General features: G+C 45.2%; 2 protein-coding genes across 2 annotated transcripts; one reads left to right on the top strand and one right to left on the bottom strand.

Moving 5' to 3' along the window:
* Nucleotides 1-202: 202 nt before the first annotated feature.
* LOC141051858 (fucolectin-like) lies at nucleotides 203-12,273 on the top strand. Its single transcript, XM_073548958.1, has 6 exons — nucleotides 203-245; nucleotides 956-988; nucleotides 2,139-2,436; nucleotides 2,573-2,721; nucleotides 12,000-12,082; nucleotides 12,158-12,273. Exons 1-6 carry the CDS (start codon nucleotides 203-205, stop codon nucleotides 12,248-12,250), a joined length of 699 nt encoding a protein of 232 aa, XP_073405059.1. The 3' UTR covers nucleotides 12,251-12,273.
* Nucleotides 12,274-14,412: 2,139 nt separating this feature from the next.
* Nucleotides 14,413-21,201, bottom strand: LSM2 (LSM2 homolog, U6 small nuclear RNA and mRNA degradation associated). The gene is made up of 5 exons (XM_073548959.1): nucleotides 21,044-21,201; nucleotides 20,522-20,589; nucleotides 15,426-15,456; nucleotides 15,067-15,126; nucleotides 14,413-14,930 (listed from the first exon to the last, which is right to left on the bottom strand). The coding sequence occupies exons 1-5, from the start codon at nucleotides 21,044-21,046 to the stop codon at nucleotides 14,805-14,807; spliced, it is 288 nt and encodes a 95-aa protein (XP_073405060.1). The 5' UTR covers nucleotides 21,047-21,201; the 3' UTR covers nucleotides 14,413-14,804.
* Nucleotides 21,202-21,746: the final 545 nt, after the last annotated feature.

Genomic DNA, 21,746 nt, shown 5'->3' with positions numbered 1-21,746 from the left:
TGTAACCCCACTGTACCAGATACATTTTACATACATAGGTATGAGCGGTAGCCACAGCTCTACGAATAAGCTGTTGACTCAAGGTTTAGTGGCTAATGATCTACATACACTAACATAGTCCTGATTTGTTATGCAAAATGCCAGGGAACGGTGGAGCAACACAGAAAGTAATGAACGTATATTATCTGGATATCTGGAAGAGATGAAGACTTTCCCAGCAATTCTCCTATTTATTGAGCTTGGAGGTGAGTGATAGAAATCATAAATTCCCAGACAGATTATAGCCAATCGCTGGGGGTCCCAGCAGTGAGACCTATGTCATAAGAAGTCCCTTCTCAACCTCGCTCCACCACTGAACCCAAATTTTTGAACAATGGGACAAGGACTTGCTCAGCTTTCTTTCCCATGATTTGATTTAATAATTTTCCCAGATTGGAGAAGAGTTGGAAGACATTCACTACGGCTCACACTTTCTGACATTTGAGGGTCAGGCAAATTGGGTACTGGATATATGTGGGTTTTTAATTATTGGCATAAAGTCTTCAGATTCCATTTACACATGGAATGTGTATTTAGCAGTCTGACAATTCACACAATCATTGGAGCAGGATGACAGGTGTAGGATTTGACGGATTACATAGAAGTTTAGATATGCTATGGAGTAACTAGTACTATAGGGGATTGTTGACTGAAGTTCTTGCTAAAGAACATATCAGCACCTTACAACCACCTTTCACTATTAAGTGTTTCAGTTCAGAGATCCCTTAAGACCCCATAGGAGTACCATATTTTTTTAAACATACCAATTTGGTATATTCTATCATAAGCTATGGGTTTAGGCTGTTCAGATTAGGAATAACACTCCAGATATAATTTTCTTACTTTTATTTTGCATTTGGATTGTATACATTCTGTTAATTTGTCACATATATCATATATCATGTTGTGTCAACAGGCTTAAAGTATGAAACAAAGGTGGAATCTGTGGGTAAGTTAATTTTTGGACTAATAAAGTAAATAATGTTATGTCTTTTATAATCACACTGTCATTATTAATTTACATAGTTTTCTTAGTAGACTTTAAAAATGCATCATGCACCACCTACAGGCAGTTGTGGGACCGAATAATTTTGCCATTTACGTGGCAGTATTTTACTCAGAGCTCCATAAGAAGGACTCTTTGACCCTTATTGAGGCACATTTTTAATATATTTATTGCAGTAGATCTTATTGGCATGATGGTAAGCTTATCCATTTTGTAGTTGGCTGAGGATTCCCATTGAGTTCTGTAGGAAACCTAAAATCTGCAGATCTGTTGACTGTGGTGTGACCAGGGGCATCACGAGCGGGTTAGGTGGTCTTGTTTTGCTACGTGGCTCCTGCAGCTAGTCAACGAACGTCGATCAGCTGTTCCTCATCAATATTCTGTTTGCTTTGATGAAATAGTAACTGGCTGCAGCCTGTCAGCAGCCACGTGATATAACGATGATGACAAGACAATGGAATGGAGCCAAAAGTTGTGCAATAAATCTGCCCATTGTGAAAATACCCTTTGTGGTCCCGGCATTGGGGATCTGTGCTGATGGTGCCATGACCATGCTCCTTCCATGTACTTTCATCTAAAGAGGCAACCTAACACATTGGGCGTTCATATGAATGGATCCCGTGATCCAAACTAATGTCATATCGGCTTATGATATTGTTAGCGCAGATCACGAGACCTGCAGTGAAGCTGTGATGGATGGTTATGTGAACCTTCTCTTACGATAAAGCATGAGTATTGCCTAAATAAGGGTAGGGTTCGTCGTAGCTGGTGCATAGTTACGATAGCTACATGGGATCCTACTCAGGGGTTTCTCCAGGACTATGCTGCTCCATCACATTATATATGACTACACAAACTTTATAGCTAGACCTCCTTGTAGAGATGCATGGCCCGATTTGCTTTATACGGTGTCAGGAGCTTTATTGCCCTTCTGATCTGCTGTAATGCAGGTGTGTTATAGGCCTTTTATAGGTCCCATAATCACTTTAATGGACAGAACTCCCATCCTGTGCAAAATAAACTGACGTAATCAATGCTTAGACGTCTGAAGCCCAGACAGATTATATACAGCCATGTCTGTCCTCTCTTCCAGCAGTGAATGTGGCTCTGCAGGGTCTCGCTTTTCAGTCCAGCTCATACCTAGGGCAGGGGGAAGCTCACCTCGCAATAGACGGCAACACCAATACCGATTATCGGAGCGGCTCCTGCAGTAAGACAACCTATGAATACCAGCCATGGTGGACCGTGGACCTGAGACGTGGCTATCTAATCAACACAGTCACCATTACCAGCCAGCTCATGGATCAGGCAGATGACCTGACCAGTCAGGTGCCCTGGGCCGAGATCCATGTGGGAGAGAGTCTGGAAGACTATGGAGTGTATAACCCAAGGTGAGCAGATGAAAAGATGGTTTTAGGATCTGACAATATTAAAGCATCGACTTACTAAGTGTCGCCCCTGATATTTTCTCCAAAGATGTACATGTGCATCGGCCCTTTAACAGCCTTGCATCCTTTCTTCTTCTAGCTGCTCAGTCATCAAGTCTATGCCTGCAGGATCAACCACCAGCGTTCCATGTTTCGGGAGCATTGGACGATATATCACTGTGGTTATGCCGAACCGCTTCGATACTCTGACTCTGTGTGAAGTTCAGGTGGCAGTCATTAATGTACCAGGTAACCGTGTCTGCACAGAGTCCTATAACATGCAAAGTTGCAGCTGGACAAATCCTGGATGGGAGGTATGTGTCGCTGAGGTGGCAAGCCTCAGTGATGTAGGACCTTAAGAAGCAGGCTCCAGCATGGATAATTTTTTTTAATGGGTCCAGATTTTGGGTTCGGGTTTTAGGAACATCCAGAAGAGCTGCATGGGACTGGCTGTTCCCATACCTCCAGGACCAGTCCTTGGAAAGGACTATTTAAGGCAGTTCAGCTGCCTCATTCAGGGTCTACGTGTGGGAGGTGGATAGACTTTTACTAGGGTTTAGGCTCAGCCTGAGACAGAGAGATGTACACTGTAGTTTATATGGATGAGTACACATTGCAGGACACTGTATTATTTTGTTTTTTATACCAGAGAAAAGGCAGTTTTCTGTTTGTTTGCTGAAAGTTTATGAACTGTAATAAACCTTCCTGTTTGCCATAAGGACTATGTCATTGTACAACTGCCAGAAAGCGAGGATCTCTACCAACATTAGGGTACACACTACTTAGCACCACCGCATGTTGGATGACTGACTGACTATGGAGGAAAAATTCACATAAATGTCATATTGGAAAAGTCAGTACTAGTATGCTAATTAGAGATGAGAGAAACCATTTGCGAAACCCTGATCCAGCGGTCATATCAGTAGTCCATGTCTATCAGACGGGATCCTGTGACCTGCCTCCCACATGCCGGCATCCTCTGTGCCTCTTGTCATTTTAGATCAGGCACGATTTCATCATTGCGGTAGGATGCGCACATGTGGGCGCGGAGGGCCTACTAATCAGAAGAGGCTGCAAGGATGTTGACAGGAGATGGCTTGCAGGACTCCAATTCAGTGGCCACGGGCTACTGATGTGGCCACTGAACCAGCGTGCTGCAAATTGATCAATCATCTCTAATCATGATATTCTTACAGCATTACTCCGATGCCGCTCGCTTCCGACTGAATCATGTCGGAAAATTGCCTGGACACATATTTGGCCGGCAGGTATCGTGAATATATCCTACTAGAGGTGTGCCCGATATCGCATCGGGAGGGAAGTGTGTTTGTGAGTACGTGTGTGTACATGTGTGTACGTGTGTACATGTGTGTGTGTGTGTGTGTGTATGTGTACGTGTGTGTGTGTGTGTGAGTACGTGTGTGTGAGTACATGTGTGTGTGAGTACATGTGTGTGTGTGTCCCGCAGCTGCCTGCCCACCCACCTCCGTGCAGTCACAGCCGGCAGGAAAGAGGGTGGTTTGCGGCCAGTGCTGGAGATGTGAGTACATGTGTGTGTGTGTGTATATGTGAGTACGTGTGTATATTTAAGTACGTGTGTGTGCATGTGTGTGTTTTTCGTGTATGTACATGTGTGTGATACCCCCCTCCCCTCGTTACACCCCCCTCGTTATACCCCCTCGTTGGCAGCGGCGGGTCCGGGTGCATGGCCAACAGTGGCGGCGGGGGGTCCCGCGGCAGCAACGGGCAGCCAGAAGGAAAGACCGTGGCTTGTGGCCTGTGCTGGAGATGGGGTGCGGCGAAGCCCACACCCCATCTCCAGCAGAGGCCGCAAGCCGCAGTCTTTCCTGCCGGCTGTGACTGCACAGAGGTGGGTGGGCAGGCAGCAGGTCCGGTGGCGGTGGGTCCAGCAGCGGTGGCGGTCCGGCGACGGCGGGGGGTTCCGGCGGTGTCCCGCTGGTGGTGCTATGGAAGGGCCTGGAACCACCAACGGGTGCCATATTGGAATACCCATCACTTGGGTATTCCAATTTGGCGGTCGGCGTACTTCCGGTGCAGCGCGGTGGATTGTGGTTACCTCTGCTCTCATGACCAGTGGGCATCCCAGTGATCAGCGTCCTGCGATCATATATTTATCATCTATCCCATGGGAAGTTTACATATCTAATATATAAAGCTCAATGTGGGTATGTATGTATGTATGTGTATGTGTGTGTATGTCCAGGATTGGCATCCGCACCGTCGAAGCTACAGCCACAAAATTTGGCACAGTCACACGTCTGGACCCCGAGAGTGTCCTAGGCTATGTTGTGAGGCGAAATTTTAACCCCGCGCATTCCAATTCACCAAACAATTTTGCCCCTATCTACACAATGGGGAAAAAGTGTGTGTGTATCAAGCCCCGCCCCTCATTATGATGTCATAATGGTTGCCATGGCGACGCTGATGCATCATAGGTTGCAAGCCCCGCCGCTCATTATGATGACATAATGGTTGACTATGGGATGGAGGATAGTTGTGGCCAAAAGTATTGACACCCCTGCAATTCTGTCAGATAATACTCAGTTTCTTACTGAAAATGATTGCAAACACAAATTCTTTGGTATTATCTTCATTTAATTTGTCTTAAATGAAAAAACACAAAAAGAATTGTCCTAAAGCCAAATTGGATATAATTCCACACCAAACATAAAAAAGAGGGTGGACAAAAGTATTGGCACTGTTCGAAAAATCATGTGATGCTTCTCTAATTTGTGTAATTAACAGCACCTGTAACTTACCTGTGGCACCTAACAGGTGTTGGCAATAACTAAATCACACTTGCAGCCAGTTGACATGGATTAAAGTTGACTCAACCTCTGTCCTGTGTCCTTGTGTGTACCACATTGAGCATGGAGAAAAGAAAGAAGACCAAAGAACTGTCTGAGGACTTGAGAAACCAAATTGTGAGGAAGCATGAGCAATCTCAAGGCTACAAGTCCATCTCCAAAGACCTGAATATTCCTGTGTCTACCGTGCGCAGTGTCATCAAGAAGTTTAAAGCCCATGGCACTGTGGCTAACCTCCCTAGATGTGGACGGAAAGAAAAATTGACAAGAGATTTCAACGCAAGACTGTGCGGATGTTGGATAAAGAACCTCGACTAACATCCAAACAAGTTCAAGCTGCCCTGCAGTCCGAGGGTACAACAGTGTCAACCCGTACTATCCGTCGGCGTCTGAATGAAAAGGGACTGTATGGTAGGAGACCCAGGAAGACCCCACTTCTTACCCCGAGACATAAAAAAGCCAGGCTGGAGTTTGCCAAAACTTACCTGAAAAAGCCTAAAACGTTTTGGAAGAATGTTCTCTGGTCAGATGAGACAAAAGTAGAGCTTTTTGGGCAAAGGCATCAACATAGAGTTTACAGGAGAAAAAAAGAGGCATTCAAAGAAAAGAACACGGTCCCTACTGTCAAACATGGCGGAGGTTCCCTGATGTTTTGGGGTTGCTTTGCTGCCTCTGGCACTGGACTGCTTGACTGTGTGCATGGCATTATGAAGTCTGCAGACTACCAACAAATTTTGCAGCATAATGTAGGACCCAGTGTGAGAAAGCTGGGTGTCCCTCAGAGGTCATGGGTCTCCCAGCAGGACAATGACCCAAAACACACTTCAAAAAGCACTAGAAAATGGTTTGAGAGAAAGCACTGGAGACTTCTAAGGTGGCCAGCAATGAGTCCAGACCTGAATCCCATAGAACACCTGTGGAGATATCTAAAAATGGCAGTTTGGAGAAGGCACCCTTCAAATATCAGGGACCTGAAGCAATTTGCCAAAGAAGAATGGTCTAAAATTCCAGTAGAGCATTGTAAGAAACTCATTGATGGTTACCGGAAGCGGTTGGTCGCAGTTATTTTGGCTAAAGGTTGTGCAACCAAGTATTAGGCTGAGGGTGCCAATACTTTTGTCCGGCCCATTTTTGGAGTATTGTGTGAAATGATCAATGTTTTGCTTTTTGCTTCATTCTCTTTCGTGTTTTTTTCATTTAAGACAAATTAAATGAAGATAATAATACCAAAGAATTTGTGATTGCAATCATTTTCAGGAAGAAACTGAGTATTATCTGACAGAATTGCAGGGGTGTCAATACTTTTGGCCACAGCTGTATGACGGGTATATGGGCATGGGACTATGGGATGGAGGATGTGTGATGAGTATATGGGCACGGGACTATGGGATGGAGGATATGTATGATGGGTATATGGGCATGGGACTATGAGATGAAGGATGTGTGATGGGTATATGGGCATGGGATTATGGAATGGAGGATGTGTGATGGGTATATGGGCACTCAACTATGGGATGGAGGATATGTATGATGGGTACATGGGCATGGGCCTATGGGATCGTGGATATTTATGATGGGTATATGGGCACGGGACTATGGAATGGAAGATAATTATAATTTGTTATAACTAACCACAGTTAGTTACTATGCCCGGGCAGCGCCGGGCTCTTCAGCTAGTATTTCTTATAGCACAACCCCTTTAAAGGAACAATGAAAGGTTTGATGGATCAGATTACTTTTTCGGACCATAAGACACACTTTTTTCCCAAAAATTTTTTGGGGAAAGTGGGGGGTGCGTCTTATGGTCGCAATATACTCACTTCCGACCATTCCGGGGTTCTGTGGTGTGGTGGTCCGGTGCAGGGGCAGCGGCTCTCTGTGCTCCGTGGGGGGCTCTGCCGGCATTTCCTCAAAGCCTGGAGGCCCCCGCACATCCGTTGCTGGCTGCCGCCATGTTGCGGTGGCCTCCGGGAACATGGACGCCGGGAAGATGGCCGCCTGTCCGGGGACGGCGCATGCTCAGGTTCAGATCTCGTCCCGAGATCTCGGGAGACGAGATTCAAATCTCAGCAACGAGATCTCGGGACGAGATCTGAACCTGAGCATGCGCCGTCCCCGGACCGGCGGCCATCTTCCCGGCGTCCATGTTCCCGGAGGCCACCGCAACATGGCGGCAGCCAGCAACGGACGCGCGGGGGGGCCTCTGGGCTTTGAAGAAATGCCGGCGAAGCCGCTGCTCCTACATTGGAGCTGCCGCTCCTGCACCCCACCACAGTGCCCACATGCCCCAGCACAGCCCAGCTTCCCCAGCACAGCCCAGCAGCTCCAGCACAGTCCAGCTGCCCTAGCACAGCCCACCTGCCCCAGCGCAGCCCAGCTTTCCCAGCACAGCACACCTGCCCCAGCACAGCACACCTGCCCCAGCACAGCCCAACTACGCCAGCACAGAGCTGCCGCCACAGCACGAGCCTGGACCACTGAATGACCCCTGTGACCACTCCTCCACCTGTGCCGGATCCCTTCCCTGGTAAGCTGAATTCGGACTGCAAGACGGACCCCCATTTGACACATTATTTTTTTCTCTATTTTCCTTCTGAAAATTTGAGGTGCGTCTTATGGTCTGGTGCGTCTTATAGTGCGAAAAATACGGTATATGGGTATGTTTTGTTTCTGGTGTTTTTAACATTAAGAACAGTACTGCAAGGGGGGTAGCACGGTGGCTCAGTGGTTAGCACTGCATGCTTGCAGCGTTGGAGTCCTGGGTTCAAATCCCAGCATCTACAAGGAGTGTGTATATTCTCCCCGTTTTCGAGTGGGCTTCCTCCCACACTCCAAAGACATATTGATAGGGAATTTAGATTGTGAGATAGCGCTATATAAACAAAGCATAATAAATGAACAGAACACATTGGCCAAAGTAGCAGAAAACACAGTTTTTTTTTTCTATCTAAATAGGTTCCGAGAGGGCGCTCAATGCATTCGCTGATACATTGGAAAGCTTTGTAGGAAGCTCTCATGCTCCCTCTAGTGGCAGCTTCAGGCCAATAACCCTTCACCAGTTTTAGCATGGTACATTGGCCACATCATGGTATAGCAACTATCATTATTTATTTATTTTAATTTCTCGTCTCTGTTGCAAAGATATTAGCTAGTAAACTTTATGGGGACTAATATGCTAATTTCCACTATAACCAATATAGGAAAGATGTATATCTTTGTACCGTGTTAGCCAGTAGATAGAAAAATATTCAGGATTGAGAGTCCTCAGTGGTTGATCACTTTTAATGGCTAACTGAAAAGATGGTAACTAATTGCAATTGTATTTATACACAACACAGCAGAGAAATAATGCAATAAATAATACAAGTGACGATCATTGTGGAAGAGGGAGAAACAATTGTGGCTGTAAATATTGGAACAGTTCATAGAAAAGGAGGGTAAAACTGTCATTGTCTGGTGATTGAGGTCTGGTTCTGTGTTGTGTGATGCCCCCACAAGGTCAGAGGAGAAAATTCCTTAACTGATGTAAAAAGGCATAAATCCATGTGACACATTCATTCCTGCTCTGAGTGTGTCAAAGGTCATCATGACTTTATACTCCCAGACTCTTCTGTCTCTCTGAGACTTACTTTTCAAAACAAGTAATTTCATATCCACGTTGCTGTGATCAGGGATACAGAAATGTTTTGCCACAGGTAGCTCCATCCTTTCTTCTTATTGTGTGACGATGAGCATTCATCCTTGTTCTCAGTTTTTGCCCGGTCTCCCCCACTACAGACCCCCAGTTGTACATTTAGTACAAATAATTAAGTACATTAGATGTGACGCACCTGAAAGTACCTGGGATCTTGTAGTCCTGATGTGAATTGGGGATCTTTATCTTGTCCGTGGTCATTATGAATGGACAGGCTTACCATTTTTTCTGGTTGCAAAGAAAGGTTCCTGCAGCTGTTGGAGAGGACAGGGAGCTTCTGAAAATGATGCTTCTTAGATTTGGGGGCTGCCTAAAGCACAGCAGTGGGGGGTCTGGAATATGGATTGTAATCGGGCATGGTTTTGCAGTAAAGGTTGTAATTTCCGTGCAGCTCCCCTTAGCACCTCCAGATTTGGATTGTAGGTGACTACTAGAGGCACCCGGTTATTTTCATCCTTAGTTTTGTAATGTAGCAGGTGATTCCTTGACAATCTGGTGGCTCTTGTAATTTGGTTTTCAATTGTTCTTGGATGGTAACCCTGATTCAAAAAGGTCTTTCTGAGGCGACCAAGGTGTTTGTCTCTATCCATGGGGTTGGAACATATACGATTGTATCTGATGGCTTGGCTATAGATAATAGAGTTCTTGATGTGTTTTGGATGGAAATTGTCCCATTTAAGGTATGTTGGACGGTCGATTGGCATCTGACACAAGGATATCTCTATTTCATTGTTTTATAACTTAATGGTGTCCAAAAAGTTAATCTCAGTGCTGGAGTAGTTGAGTGTTAGGTTGATGGTGGAATGAAATTGATTAAACTGTTCACGGAACATCTTTAGCTGTGGCTCAGACTCCGTCCAGATGATTAACCCCTTCATGACCGGAGCTTTTTTCATTTTTCGCTCCCTCCTTCCCAGAGCCATAACTTTTTTTATTTTTCCGTCAATATGGCCATGTTTATTTTTTGCGGGACGAGTTGTACTTTTGAATGACATCAGTGGTTTTAGCACGACATTTCACTTTTCTGCGGATTCCGCTGTGGTTTACCATTTCCTCCATTGTAGAGGTGATAAACCGCAGGGCAAAACCGCAGCCTAATCCGCAGGTCTTTTGACCTGAAATTTACCTGCGCATTTTACAAAATTTGCGGGGAGAAATCCGCAGCACCTAAAAACTACGTGTGCACATCCACTAAGGGTGCCCACACATGAAATAATTGTTCTTCCTGGATTTCCAGATTTGTGGACTTTGGGATGCATGTAGAATGTTCTTGGACGCTATGGTATCAGGTCATGGGCTCTTGAAATTACTTGTATTGAAAGGTAACTTCAAATTTCAGAGAGCCAGTAGAGTCTAGGAGTATGTTTATGACAATCTTTGACACACTCCGTGCAGGAATGAATGTGTCGCATGGGTTTATGTCTTTTTACATCAGTTAAGGAATTTTTCTTCTCTGACCTGGTGGAGGCATCAGGACCATGGAGCAGACCTCAAGCACCGGACAATGACACTTTCACTCTCCTTATCTATGAACTGTTCCAATATTTACGGCCACAACTGTTTAGCACTCCCCCATAATGATTGTTCTGCTTCACGTCACTTGTCTTATCTATTGCGTTATTTCTGTGCTGTGCTGTGCATAAATATGTGACTCTTCAGATTTTGTATTAGTCTATGCCTGATGAAGAGACCTGAGTAGTCTGGAAAGCTTGCAATGTGTTACCATCTTTTCAGTTAGCCATTAAAAGGTATCAACTACTGAGGACTCTCAATCCTGAATATTTCACTATAACGAAAAGAAGCGTTAGCAGAAATTCTTCTCTGGGGGCTTGAACTTTTTCCCCTGCCACTGACCAATCATAAGTAGGAGACTACATGCTGGGAAAAGAAAGAGTGAGGTCAGAATCTACATTATCTGCTTGCCAAGACCTACTGTGAGTACAAAGGCAGGAAGAGGAGAGCAGAGTTGGACGTCACTACAGACCCCTCTCTGGCTCTAAAACTTTTGGCAAAGTTTTTTTTTTTACATTCCTTTATTGTCTGAATATAGATTGTAATCTTGTATTATTCATATTTATCATCAGGGTTTTTTTTTTTTTAAATCTCATACTTCCTCTCCTAATAGGTGATGTAACAGCAAACCTCCTCCCCCTCCTGTACAATGACTGATAACACCTCTATATACAGTAGATAACACAGGATCCACCAATCACAATATGTGATATCACAGCTCACCCTCTGTTTTGTTTGCTAAATTTTCAGAGCACAAATTCTCCAACCAAAACTCAAGGTTTTTGAACTCCTTGTGGTTTTTGGAAAGTTTCTGCTCTAAAGCCCCCGTCACACAAAGCGATCTCGCTAGCGAGATCGCTGCTGAGTCACAAGTTCTGTGATTTAACAGCAATTTCTCACCAGCGAGATCGCTGTGGGTGACAGGTATCAGCGACCGGCCCCCCTGCCGGGTATCGCTGATCGTCCTGAACATTTTTTTGATCGCTGGTCTCCCGCTGGCCAGCATGCATCGCTGCGTGTGGCAGGCTGGAGACCAGCGATCTGGAGCTGGTAACCAAAGGTAAACATTGGGTTTCTAAGCGCCGCGCTGCCTGTTTGACAGCTCACCAGCGATCATGTAGCGACACACCAGCGATCCTGACAAGTTCATATCGTTGTCGGGATTGCTGGTGAGTCGCTATGTGTGACGGGGCCCTAAAACCGCAGCCAAAACATTCACTGTGAACATGCCCTTAGCCGGCCAGGAGTTGGACCATCAGTAAGGATCAGGTCGCTGTGGTTATTTTGTACTGCAGGTTTTATGGATCTTATCCTATACAGCACAGGGTGACAAAAAGGAGACCGATTAGTATGGCAGGAGATTGAAACATATCAATTTAGCAGATTTATTTTTAATTTTTCTTGCATGTGCCGTACCAAGTGTGAAATGACTGCAAAAGACAACACGGCTATTACTCCAGCCATCAATCAATAAATGTCAATCTCCTCACCAGATCGTCAGCTCGGACTAATGATAACGAGCCAGTCCAGCATCGGCTCCAACCTCTTACAGAACACGGAAACCCTGATTCAGATGGTGAGTCCTCCCCCGCCTGTGTTGTGCTGCCGCTCTCTGTATTGCTGGCGACACAATCACATATTATATCACCAGCTCAAGGAGAATGCGAAGACTAATATCAGGATGCTGACCCGGGGCATCGACAACATCATACAACGAGGTGGGTCATGTAGAAAACAAAAATGAAGGCACAAACGTGCTTCTAATAAACGGTGACATCCTTCGCCTTCCTCACTGGAAGGAACTGGCGAGAATCATGTGAATTGTCTCTTTACATCGCCCAGAACAGTGATGTGTCCGCCGGACGGGAAGAACATCACTCCTTACCTGGTGGCCCTTAATTAGCTGGCCTGGTGCAACGCCTTAGTTGCTGCATAACACATGAGGTCGTGCCAGGCTGGCTAGCCAAAAGCAGTGTTGCAGACACCGCCAGGTAAGGATGCAATACTCCCTTTCCCGTCGATGGAATATGATATGCAAATCGATTTGCACCAACTCCACAACTCTACCAGCAAATAGCTGCAATCACTAACATTAAAGGGGTTGCCCAGGTTCGGGGTCCAAGTCTGCAGACTTGTGCATCCTCACAACGTGCAGTGTATGAGCTGTCAGGATTCTCTGGTGACTGCAAGCATGTGATTGGCATACGTGTGATCACGTGCATACTATACATAGTCTCGCTCAATACACTTGTACTGGACATGTCTAGTCTGACTATGGCCAGAAGCATCCAAATTACATATGACCACCTGTCCACAGCAGAGAAAGGTTGTGGGAACTGACTACTGGGACCCCCGCTCATCCTGAAAACAGGGCTTTGAAGGAAGCGGTAGTTACATGGTAGGACCACCTGTCCATTCATGCTCTCTGGGACCGCTAGAGAAAGCCAAGTGCTGTACTCCACTACATCTGGCAATCCCAGACTGCACGAATGAAGGGGTGGTCCACACGTCTCCCCGCTGCTTCATCACCATCATGTTCTCAGGGTTCAATCAACAAAAGGTGATAACTTGTAAAGAGGAGTAACTGCTTTCTGCTTAGGGTCACTCTCCTAATCCCACTAACCCTTATTCATGGAAGTCCAAATAGAAATCGCTTCCTTTCCTCCTCATGTGTTCAAAGGTTGTTACCTGTGGAAGCCTTTTCATGGACAGGCATTTCCCCTCATAAAACTAGAGATATTTCTCCACCCTTACAATATTGATATCCTGTCCCTATGATCGATCACCAATATCAGATTGTGGAGGGTCTGAAGATCGACACCACCATTCAACAGCTCTGGCCCGCTATAAAAAAAAGAAAGCAGAGTCAGCGCTGCAGGTCAGTAATGGTGCAAGGTGTCAGACCCCCCACTGACCTGAAGTATGACCACAAACCCCATTACATTCCAGCCCCCATATTTTATACACAGATCAATCATCACAGACTTGCTCTACTCTGGTCGCTGTAGAGGAGACCTTGATCTCTGCCTTTCATGTATCTCTTCTCTCCATGTCTCTGCAGATAACCAGACCTGCATCCCCCTGATGATCCACACCAGCATGGTCCTGTGAGGTCTACAGCCCCGTCTGTGCCACCGCAGAACGTTTATTCTCCATTATAAGGAAATGCAATAATAAAAGAAAAAGTAGGAAAAGAGTTCAGCGATTCTGAAAATACCACAAAAAAAACCTGATAAAATCATTCTAAGCGCAGGGACGAGAGACCGTGAGCCGCCCACTGATGATCTACATCAGGGAAACCAAGCCGAAGAGAAGGAGACGAGAGTAGGAAAGGAGGGAATCACCCAACTATTTACATCGAATAAGCACTAAGCATATGCAGAATTTTAAAAAAAATATATATAAAAATTAACTACTTTAATGCCTTTATTTTTGGTATAAAAATATTTGTATTTGGGTTCTGTTGAAAATTTAGCATTGCTTGACTTTTACAGGCCCTGAGCTTTTCTGCACATTGCAGGCTACAGAAGGAGTTAACAGAGAATCAGTCAGTGAGCATGGAACTCTTTATCTGTCTTTTTCCAGTCCGACAATCATATGGTCTGTGGACATAAATTAACAAAAGAGAACAGAAAGAAAAGTGTTAAACTCTCCCATCAGAACAAGCTGAGAGACAAAGTCTCCTATAGCTCTGCTGCCAGTAATATGCAGAAGGGAAAAAAAAAAAAAAAAAAAAAAAAATTTACAATGTGTGTCCAGGCCGCTATCTTATTAATACCCCTAATCATCACACTTTAGCCATATCATTCCCTCTCATTATGATACACTCCCAAGAACTGACATATTGGAAGTGACTGAGGACGTTAAGTCACTTTGTGAATGTACGAGCCCACTCCAGTCACTGGGTACATTGGGGTGTGTGGGACCCCAAGACAATTTTTATTTATAAAACATAAAAATAAAGTCAAAATCACTTTGCCCCTAAAACCTTTCATAGGAGGCAGTAACAGTGCACACATCTTTTAGCATTAAGATAAAAAAAAAAAAAAAAAAAAAAGAAGTCTACAGGAACCGGATTGTACCCAGTTAAGTCATAAGGTTCATCTGCGTCGTGTTAAAAAAAAAAAAAAAAAAAAAAAAAAAAGCAGCCCCCAGCTGCGGTCAGCATGATGGCTGTATATGATTTTCTTTTTGCGCCCATCTCAACAGTCCAAGTGCTATTCGTGAATGTAAACCCCCCCCCGCCGGAGGGCTGCCGGCTGGGATGTTGGTCTCGGGTCTCCGCTCGCTCAGACATGTCACTGCTTCTGTTGCACGGCCTCCTTCCTCGCCGCATCTTGTAGTAGTTGGGTGTCCACCTCATCGGCAGGAAGCTGGACGTAGCGGACCACGGAGCCCCGGATGAAGCAATTCTTTACAGAGAGCTGCCCGAAGACAAGCCGGGAAGTACAAGGTTAATATAACACCTCCGCAACCATTGTGAGAGACTACAACTCCCAACTGGTACAGGTTGCAACTCCAAGGCCCCATACAGTACAACATGGAGGATGAAGGACTCACCATGTGAGGATATTTCTCAGGGTCTGTCACACTGATGTCAGTCAGTTTGATATTCAGATACTGCAAAGAAATAGAAGATGAAACTAACATTTTGCCGATAGGCAATACCAGACACAACCTACGGCCAAGAATGGCACCATTTCAGAGACAAAAAAAATAAAAATAAAAAAAAGGTCTCGGCTGCACACTGAGGGTGCAAACTGGATCAAGTGCTGCCAATTACAGAACGATTACTGACCGTTCTGTAGGCATAGAAGTGTGGTTGCCCGTTTAACCGTCCAACAATCGTCTTGCACGTAGTCAGAACCAGCGGGCATTTAACAGGCACTGACGACGTGTGACCCCAACATGTCTCTTACCTGATCTACGGAGTGCAGAGTCCCACAGATGCTGCAAGAGGAAAAAAAAAAAAAAAAAGACAATTACTAGTGTAGTAATAAGATAGTTGTGAGCGCGCGTCAGAGGAGAACGGACAATGCTGACCAGTGTCACTTTGTGGCAATGACTCTGAAATGCTTTGATTAAAGCAAAATAAGGCGACCCTGCTCGTGAGAGCTTACAATCTACAATGAGGTGGGGGAGATACAGAGTACAGGGGTGTATTTACAGTGATGGTCCAGCCATCTTGAGGGAGTGAGTGATAGATGGAGATAGTGAATGGGCTACACACGCACCCTTACACATAGAATGACTGATTAGTGAACGTGATTGGCCGCTCTGAACAAATGTGATTTTAGGGAGCGCCTAAAATTGTGCAAGTTGAGGATAGTCCTAAATTTCATGGGGTAGAGCATCCAGAGGATTGGCGCAGCACGGGAGAAGTCTTGGAGTCGGGAGTGGGAGATGTGGATTAGAGCGGAGGTTAGTCGAAAGTCGTTTGCAGAGCGCAGCGGTCGGCTAGGCCGATGGACAGAAATGAGGGAGGAGATGTAGGGGGGGGGTGCTGCACTGTGGAGAGCTTTGTCAGTGAGAACAAGTACAGTGCCTTGCGAAAGTATTCAGCTCCCTGGAACTTTTCAACCTTTTCCCACATATCATGCTTCAAACCATAGATACCAAATGTACATTTTTGGTGAAGAACCAACAACAAGTGGAACACATTTGTGAAGTTGAACGAAATTTATTGGTCATTTTAAATTTTTGTGGAAATTTAAAGACTGAAGAGTAGGGCGTGCAATATTATTCGGCCCCTTTAACTTAATACTTTGTTGCGCCACCTTTAGCTGCGATTACAGCTGCAAGTCGCTTGGGGTATGTCTGTATAAGTTTTGTACATCAAGAGACTGAAATTCTTGCCCATTCTTCCTTGGCAAACAGCTCGAGCTCAGTGAGGTTTGATGGAGATTGTTTGTGAACAGCAGTTTTCAGCTCTTTCCACAGATTCTCGATTGGATTCAGGTCTGGACTTTGACTTTCTGACACCTGGATACATTTATTTGTGAACCATTCCATTGTAGATTTTGCTTTGTTTGGGATCATTGTCTTGTTGGAAGACAAATCTCCGTCCCAGTCTCAGGTCTTTTGCAGACTCCAACAGGTTTTCTTCCAGAATGGTCCTGTATTTGGCTCCATCCATCTTCCCATCAATTTTAACCATCTTCCGTCCCTGCTGAAGAAAAGCCCAAACCATGATGCTGCCACCACCATGTTTGACAGTGGGGATGGTGTGTTCAGGGTGATGAGCTGTGTTGCCTTTACATATCGTTTGGCATTGTTGCCAAAAAGTTAGATTTTGGTTTCATCTGACCAGAGCACCTTCTTCCACATGTTTGGTGTGTCTCTCAGGTGGCTTGTTGCAAACTTTAAACACTTTTTATGGATATCTTTGAGAAATGGCTTTCTTCTTGCCACTCTTCCTTAAAGGCCAGATTTGTGCAGTGTACGACTGATTGTTGTCCTATGGACAGACTGTCCCACCTCAGCTGTAGATCTCTGCAGTTCATCCAGAGTGATCATGGGCCTCTTGGCTGCATCTCTGATCAGTCTCCTCCTTGTTTGAGATGAAAGTTCAGAGGGACGGCCGGGTCTTGGTAGATTTGCAGTGGTATGATACTCCTTCCATTTCAATATGATCACTTGCACAGTGCTCCTTGGGATGTTTAACCCCTTAATGACCGCCAATACTTCTTTTAACTGACGTGAGCTATAAGAGAATAGCATTACCCATACAGGTGACCATCCAGCATCTGTCGGCTGTGCACTATAGCTGACAACCATCCAAATCTTTTTAACCCCTTAGATGCTGCTGTCAATAGTGACAACATCATATAAATGGTTAAGAGAGTGTGGGGGCTTCCGCTTTATCCTCATTGGCACCCTGAGATCTTGATTGTGTGGTCGTGATGTTTGCCATGGCAATTCACGCCAAAATGGCGGCCTTAGAGTCTGACGGTTGTTGTAACCTGTTCAGAAGTTAGTGGCATTTAGGTGGTAAAAATACACTTTTTCATTTCTGTAATGCCACTTTGCATTAATTCCTGAAAATCACCTGAAGGGTTAATAAACTACCTGACTGCAGTTTTCAATATGTCAGGGGGTGCTGTTTTTAAAATGGTGTCACTTTTGGGGGTTTTCCAATGTATCGGACCCCCAAAGTCACTTCAAACCTGGATAGGTCACTAAAAAAAAAAAAAATTTTGTAAAATAAATTTTCTTGATAAAATGAAAAATTACTGCTCCATTTTTAAACCTCCTAAAATGCTAACAAAATAAAAAAACATTTTACAGATGATCCTGATGTAAAGCAGGCATGTGGAAAATGTTATTTATGAATGTTTTTGCTTGGTAGGACTATCTGGATTAAAGGGATAAGCATTCAATGTTTGAAAATTGCTAATTTTTTAACGTTTTTCTCAAATTTGATATTTTTTTATAAATAAAAACATAACATATTGACCTAAATTTACCATTATCATAAAGTACAGTGTGTCACGAAAAAAAACAATCTCAAAATCACTGGGATTTGTTGAAGCATTCCAGAGTTAATACCACATAAAGTGACACTGGTCAGATTTCAAAAGTTTGGCTCTGTCACTAAGGGGTTAAAGTTTTGGAAATAATTTTGTATCTAAATCTGGCTTTAAATTTCTCCACAACAGTATCACGGACCTGCCTGTTGTGTTCCATGGTCTTCATGATGCTCTCTGTGCATCAAACAACCCTGAGACTATCACAGAGCAGGTGCATTTATACGGAGACTTGATTACACACAGGTAGATTATATTTATCATCATTAGTCATTTAGGACAACATTGGATCATTCAGAGATCAACAATGAACTTCTGGAGTGAGTTTCCTGCACTGAAAGTAAAAGGGGATGAATAATATTGCACGCCCCACTTTTTAGTTTTTGAATTTCAACAAAAATTTGAAATAACCAATAAATTTCATTCAACTTCACAATTGTGTCCCACTAGTTGTTGATTCTAAACCAAAAATTTACATTTGGTATCTTTATGTTTGAAGCATGATATGTGGGAAAAGGTTGAAAAGTTCCAGGGGGCCGAATACTTTCGCAAGGCACTGTACTTTGAAGTACTGGCTAAGAGCGGACGCGTCCGAGTACCGATTAGCCAGATGGATGACCCTGGCTGCTGCTTTAAGTAGGGACTGGAGAGGCAAAAGTCGAGTAACGGGGAGGCCAATTAGTAGAGCGTTGCTGTAGTCCAGGCGGGAGTGGATCAGGGCGACAGTGAGGGGTTTTGTTGTTTCCATGGTGAGAAAGGGGCGGATTCTAGAGATGTTCTTTAGGTGTAAGTGGCAAGAGATTGTATATGGGATGTGAAGGAGAGATTGGTGTCAAACATAACACCCAGACAGCGCGCCTGCTGCCGGGGTGTTATTATGGTTATTACCGAGAGGGAAATGTCAGATTTAGGGAAGTTTGTAGACGGCGGGAGCAGAAGACGTTCAGTTTTGGAGATATTGAGTTTCAGATAAAGAGCAGACATGATGTTGGAGACTGCGGACAGTCAGTGGCGTTCTGTAGTACAGTGGGAGTAAGGTCGGGGAATGACGTGTATAGTTGTGTGTCATCAGTATAAAGATGGTACTGAAACCCAAACCTGCTGATGGTCTGTCCAATTGGGGCCATGTAGAGAGAAGGGGGACAAGGACTGAGCCCTGAGGTACCCCGACAGCGAGAGGAAGAGGAGATGGAAGTGGAGCCAGCGAACCGTTAAAAGTCAAAAGTTGACCAGTGTCTAATAGTCTGAATGTAGCTTATCTGGCTCTGCAGTGGTAGTGGAGCCAGGTAACAAGAGGCAGGGTTGGCACTGCAGGAAGCATTCGGTGGTCTCCAGCAAATTGGTGCCAAGGCAGTGCATGATCAGATTAACCTCCAGCGGTCTCTAGCAAAATGGCGCCCTCGGTGCCATTTTGCTGGAGGCTAATCTGAGCATGCAGTGCCCCAGGCGCCATTTTCCTGGAGGTCACCAGGACATGAAAGTATGCAAGCGCCGACCACAGCAAGCACGGCATTAGCGTGAAATTTAAAAAAGGAGGCTCATACAAATAGTTATGAAAGGTACTGCTGAGCTAAATTGTCAATGTGGCCCTGCAGCTGATGCCCAACTACAACTCCCATCATGCTTGGACAGGTTGGGACGATGGGAGCTCTAGTTTGGCAACAGCTGCAGAGCCAAACAGGTTGTGCTAAGCTGTTGTCCCCACACAAGAACGTTGCACAACCTGCAGTAGTTCTGCCCCATTAGTGTCAAACAGGTTATTAAATATTTTACCACATTATTGGATCAATTTTTTTTTCCTATTTTCCACTTCTAAAACGGAGGTGGGGGCCTTAGGGTATGTTTCCACGGTCAGTATTGGCAGCGCGTTGGACGCTCCGTAAGATAGACATGCTGCGGTCTAGAAAGGCGCGCCGAATGTACGTCTACGTGAGTGTGCCACCAGTGTCTTCGAACGCAAAGTTGCTGTAACATCTGGCCGCTGCAGCTGTATGCAGCGTCCAATCCTCAGCGTTTCCTAACTGTGGAAACGTACCCTTATGTTCCGAAAAATACAGTAAGTGACACATCGCTGGAAACAGGGTCTCTGCTCCTACATGATGCTGCTCTCAGATGAGGAAGCAAGAGCCTGCTGACAAATCCCCTTTATAGGGGGTGGTCCAGGGCTGCGGACATTATGTAACTGCAGGATAGAGACAGAGCGCGTGGGCTGTCACATCACCCCGTGTGTGGTTCTCAGACTCACCGTCTGACTAGAGGTGAATTGGGAGAAGCTGGATATGAGACCAGACAGCCTGTGACGCAGGGCTGTAAGATACTCACAGGGTCATATGACCAACCGCGTGCGCTGTCTCAATTCTATAGTCCCAGCCTGGGCCGCCCCTTTAAAGCCTCACAGTCATATACAAAGCCATGGTGTTAGGGAGCAGGAGACCGGTCTGGACATCGCAGCACCTATACGTCCATCCTGACAGGACGCCGGCTCTTACCTCAAGTCATTCTTCAGCTCCACCACAACGTCCTTCCCCACCAGAGACTTGAAAAACGAATAGAAAAGCTGCAGAGAAGACGAGAAAGGTCTCAGGTGAAGGAAAGCGGCAGACTACACCGGCTGCCCGTTTGCAGACCATGCCGGCGTGCAGACCCTGCCTGCTGTCAGAGAATGTGGACAGTCCTGTTCATGCACAGCAGAACCTCCTTGGCCACAATCACATCCAGTGTGACCCAACCTTGTCACCTTTCCCTGCACTGACACACAGTAACGGAGACAGTTCTGTGATATCAAGTGGGGAAAGTAAACGAGGCTGCCATGCTATTTACACATTAGGAAATCCCTTTTATTATTTATATGTGGCCTGTAACTTTAAAATACTGCAGAAATACAGGTCCCAGCATTCCCTTGGCCGAAATGACATTAGGGTGAATGGTTGGAGGATGCTGGAACTTGTAGTCCAGCTGATCACGTGCTGTGGGGCGTCAGCCGGACACAAGGGGCTCCGGGGAGCGCTTACCATGGTACCGGGGCTTCGGTCACTCAAGACGGGATTCTCTGGCCGGAGAATTCCTAATAATTCGCTTTCCAGAGCCCGCTGCCTAACGAGCGCCTCACGCTTTTATTCAATGCCGGGCACGAAACCTCGCGAGATTTTAACAACCAATGACTGTGTCTCATTCGCAGCCTGGCGAAATCATAGAGATGATACCACGTGATAATTTCCCTTCAATAGAAAAAGCACTGAGTGGCGGCCATGTTTGTGAAGACCAAAAAAAGGTTCTGAATGGGGGACACTTCAAAACCAAACCGCGTTGGAATCCGGAGCTGACTGAAGCCTCGGATCATAAATTCTGAATGAGGTTTTAGTACAGTCATATTGTTATTGGATATCTGCATGATTCTAGGCTGTGATATCCAGTAAAACTGTGGCCACACGCTCCACTTTACAATGGATTCCTATGGGATCGGACGCCACCGTGCAGCATCCGTGTAAAATGACGTGAACAAAGCTCTACACGATTCTGAGCACATTGACTGATTTTGGGGTCTTTTTTTTACTTAAAAAACAGCCTGTAAAATTCAAACGGAGCAAAATTGGTCATGAAACCGAATTGCAAAAATAATGCTTAGCCCCAAATACATGTATTTAAGAATAAATAATATCCCTAAAGGTGAACACCTTGTAACTACGACCAATAGCGGATTCAGCCCTAAATGGT

Source organism: Dendrobates tinctorius, unplaced genomic scaffold (genome assembly GCF_039654945.1).
Source record: "Dendrobates tinctorius isolate UK_male_01 unplaced genomic scaffold, ASM3965494v1 ptg000158l, whole genome shotgun sequence".
Taxonomy (NCBI): Eukaryota; Metazoa; Chordata; class Amphibia; order Anura; family Dendrobatidae; genus Dendrobates; species Dendrobates tinctorius.
This window is presented reverse-complemented; position numbering and strand designations above follow the sequence as displayed.

Bases quoted from the DNA above. Each gene is read 5' to 3' on its own strand.
- LOC141051858 (XM_073548958.1), top strand. From the start codon at position 203: ATGAAGACTTTCCCAGCAATTCTCCTATTTATTGAGCTTGGAG. The intron at 246-955 runs GTGAGTGATAGA...TTGTGTCAACAG, and splicing joins CCTATTTATTGAGCTTGGAG to GCTTAAAGTATGAAACAAAG. The intron at 12,083-12,157 runs GTGAGTCCTCCC...TTATATCACCAG, and splicing joins CGGAAACCCTGATTCAGATG to CTCAAGGAGAATGCGAAGAC.
- LSM2 (XM_073548959.1), bottom strand. The intron at 15,457-20,521 runs GTAAGAGCCGGC...TTCCTCTTGCAG, and splicing joins GAGCTGAAGAATGACTTGAG to CATCTGTGGGACTCTGCACT. The intron at 14,931-15,066 runs GTGAGTCCTTCA...GTCTTCGGGCAG, and splicing joins CTGAGAAATATCCTCACATG to CTCTCTGTAAAGAATTGCTT.